The sequence below is a fragment of the Takifugu flavidus genome, unplaced genomic scaffold, assembly GCF_003711565.1.
Source record: "Takifugu flavidus isolate HTHZ2018 unplaced genomic scaffold, ASM371156v2 ctg203, whole genome shotgun sequence".
Taxonomy (NCBI): domain Eukaryota; kingdom Metazoa; phylum Chordata; class Actinopteri; order Tetraodontiformes; family Tetraodontidae; genus Takifugu; species Takifugu flavidus.
In genome coordinates, this window is record NW_026621880.1 from 47,501 (window position 1) to 50,000 (window position 2,500).

General features: G+C 45.3%; 1 protein-coding gene across 8 annotated transcripts in view; it reads left to right on the forward strand.

The window, feature by feature from the left end:
- LOC130519753 (integrin alpha-3-like) overlaps nucleotides 1–2,500 on the forward strand; it is a 19,542-nt gene that overhangs the window by 7 nt on the left and 17,035 nt on the right. For 7 of the 8 annotated variants that reach the window (XR_008948455.1, XR_008948453.1, XR_008948454.1 and 4 more), the window contains exons 1-3: nucleotides 1–134; nucleotides 464–643; nucleotides 2,063–2,190. The exon at nucleotides 1–134 is cut by the window's left edge and continues 7 nt beyond it. Coding sequence is in view for 1 of the 8 variants with exons in the window: in XM_057023301.1 (XP_056879281.1) it covers nucleotides 486–643; nucleotides 2,063–2,190 (286 nt within the window). In the remaining 7 variants the exon portion in view is untranslated. The remainder of the gene's footprint in view (nucleotides 135–463; nucleotides 644–2,062; nucleotides 2,191–2,500) is intronic. The other variant, XR_008948456.1, reaches the window with a different exon arrangement.

The window sequence follows — 2,500 nt, forward strand, 5'->3', positions numbered from 1 at the left end:
TGAGCGAGAAACAGACATGATTTCATCGCGGTGTAAGTGAGCACAGCAGGAGAATAAGAATGACAGAGAGAAAGAAGCAGGTGGAGAGTGAAGGAGGCTTCTCAGACGTTAGCAGAGCAAAGAGAAGAAAGCAGGTTTGGTTCTTTAGCTTCACGCTGGCGCTCCCTGCCACTGCTTTGATGTTGTACTAGATTGATATATTTTACTTTTGACATTGTCGTATTACTATTAACAGGCTGTACTAATGAACAATGTATTTGAATTTTAGTGGTAGTTTTATTGATGATTTTTTTAGCTGATCATAGTAAAGATAAGAACAACAAAGAAATTTGGTTTACTATTTTAAATTGCTGGAATTTATTTCATTATATAATCAATTGTATTTATTGGTTTTCATCATCTGAATGGATTTCTTTTAAATTTGAGCTATAATGAACTAAATAAGAATGCTGATGTTTATCAGTGTTTATCAGGTGTTTATCGCCATGGCAACTGCTGTAAGTGTGTTGTTGAGCACATGGTTCAGTGTGTGTGTGGCGATGAATCTGGACACATTGTTTCCACTGCTGAAGAAAGGTGAAAAGGAGAGTCTGTTTGGACTGTCTGTGGCTCTGCACCATCACCTGAAGACGGGCACATACCTGTGAGTGCACACGTGCTTGATACACACCTGTGTGTGCGTGCGTGTTTGATACATACCTGTGAGTGCACACGTGCCTGATACACACCTGTGTGTGCGTGCGTGTTTGATACATACCTGTGAGTGCACACGTGCTTGATACACACCTGTGTGTGCACATGTGCTTGATACACACCTGTGAGTGCACACGTGCTTGATACACACCTGTGTGTGCGTGCGTGTTTGATACACACCTGTGTGTGTGCGTGTTTGATACACACCTGTGTGAGCGTGTTTGATACATACCTGTGAGTGCACACGTGCTTGATACACACCTGTGAGTGCGTGCGTGTTTGATACACACCTGTGTGTGCGTGCGTGCTTGATACACACCTGTGAGTGCACACGTACTTGATACACACCTGTGAGTGCGTGCGTGTTTGATACACACCTGTGTGTGCGTGCGTGTTTGATACACACCTGTGTGTGCGTGCGTGCTTGATACACACCTGTGAGTGCACACGTACTTGATACACACCTGTGTGTGTGTGTGCGTGTTTGATACACACCTGTGTGTGCGTGTTTGATACACACCTGTGTGTGAGCATGTTTGATACACACCTGTGTGTGCGTGCGTGGGAGAGGTAGAGTCAGCTAAATGCTGTGCAGTGTCGATCATTTTTCTGAGGAATCAGGAAACTTAATGGAAGTAGGTTGAAGCTTTTCAAGACTTAAAGAACGAAGAACCTACGAGCGAGGTGGTAAAGGGGGTCACCTTGAGCCACAGAGCTTCTGGGATCCATCAACAGTTTAATGGATCATTTCTGTGTGACGCTCAAGTCACCCAAGTCACTCTAAGGTCCTTCAGATGCCTGCCTTTACTGTCACCATGACAACCATGTCTTTCTATTCTTTAATTGAATTGGCTGTTAATGCCCCTCCAACACACACACTCGGCCACACACACAATGATCTGGTTTCCTGTGGGAGGACAGTAGCTTCTCTCTAACATGCTTAAGTTCTCAAACTCCAGACCTAATCAATAACCACTGAAACGACGAGTCTCCGCCCCTTTATGGGTTCAACTTACTGTTCAGATATAATAGGAGGAGACCTCAGACACACGAGCAGCGCCTTTGTTTCCTTCTGGTATCCATCATGTTGTTTCTGTGCCATTAAAATATTCTGGATGTTGATTCTATCACATGACCAATTGTTCTTCTGTCTGTCTGCGTCCTGGCCTTCATCAGTGTTTTACACATGTTATGGGGTCCATCTTTCTTTGTGTGTGTGTGTGTGTGTGTGTGTGTGTGCGCGTGTGTGTGCGTAGGTGTGTGTGTGTGTGTGCGTGCATGTGTGTGCATGTGCATGTGTGCGTGCATGTGTGTGTTTTGGCTGACAGCCCTGCTGTCTCACCCGTTCTGACCTCTCTGACCTCCACAGACTCTTGGTCGGGGCTCCCAGAGAGTGGGCGGAACACAATGTTCCAGCCAATCGTACAGGTGGTCTGTACAGCTGTTCCATCACAGTTGACCAATCAGACTGCAGCAGAATAAAGTTGGTCGACCCAGGTGAGACATTTGATGGTGATCCGTCACGTTAGAAGCCACTAAATGATCAGTGAACAGAGTAAAATGGTCTTTTCTTAAATATGGCTCAAACAAGAGGCAGCATAGAGTCAAACAATACATAAAACCAAAAGAACGTTTTTGTTACCAAAAGAAAAAAGGGAAAAATATGGTGCGATGGCCGGCAGCATTGATGGCTGAGAACGGTGGAGCCTGGTGGGGCCTTTAAGAGCCCAGGACAGGTGCCAGAGGTCAAGTATCAGGAGATGTGGATCTCCATATCAAAGCCTGAAAAAACCAGCAGAACACATCT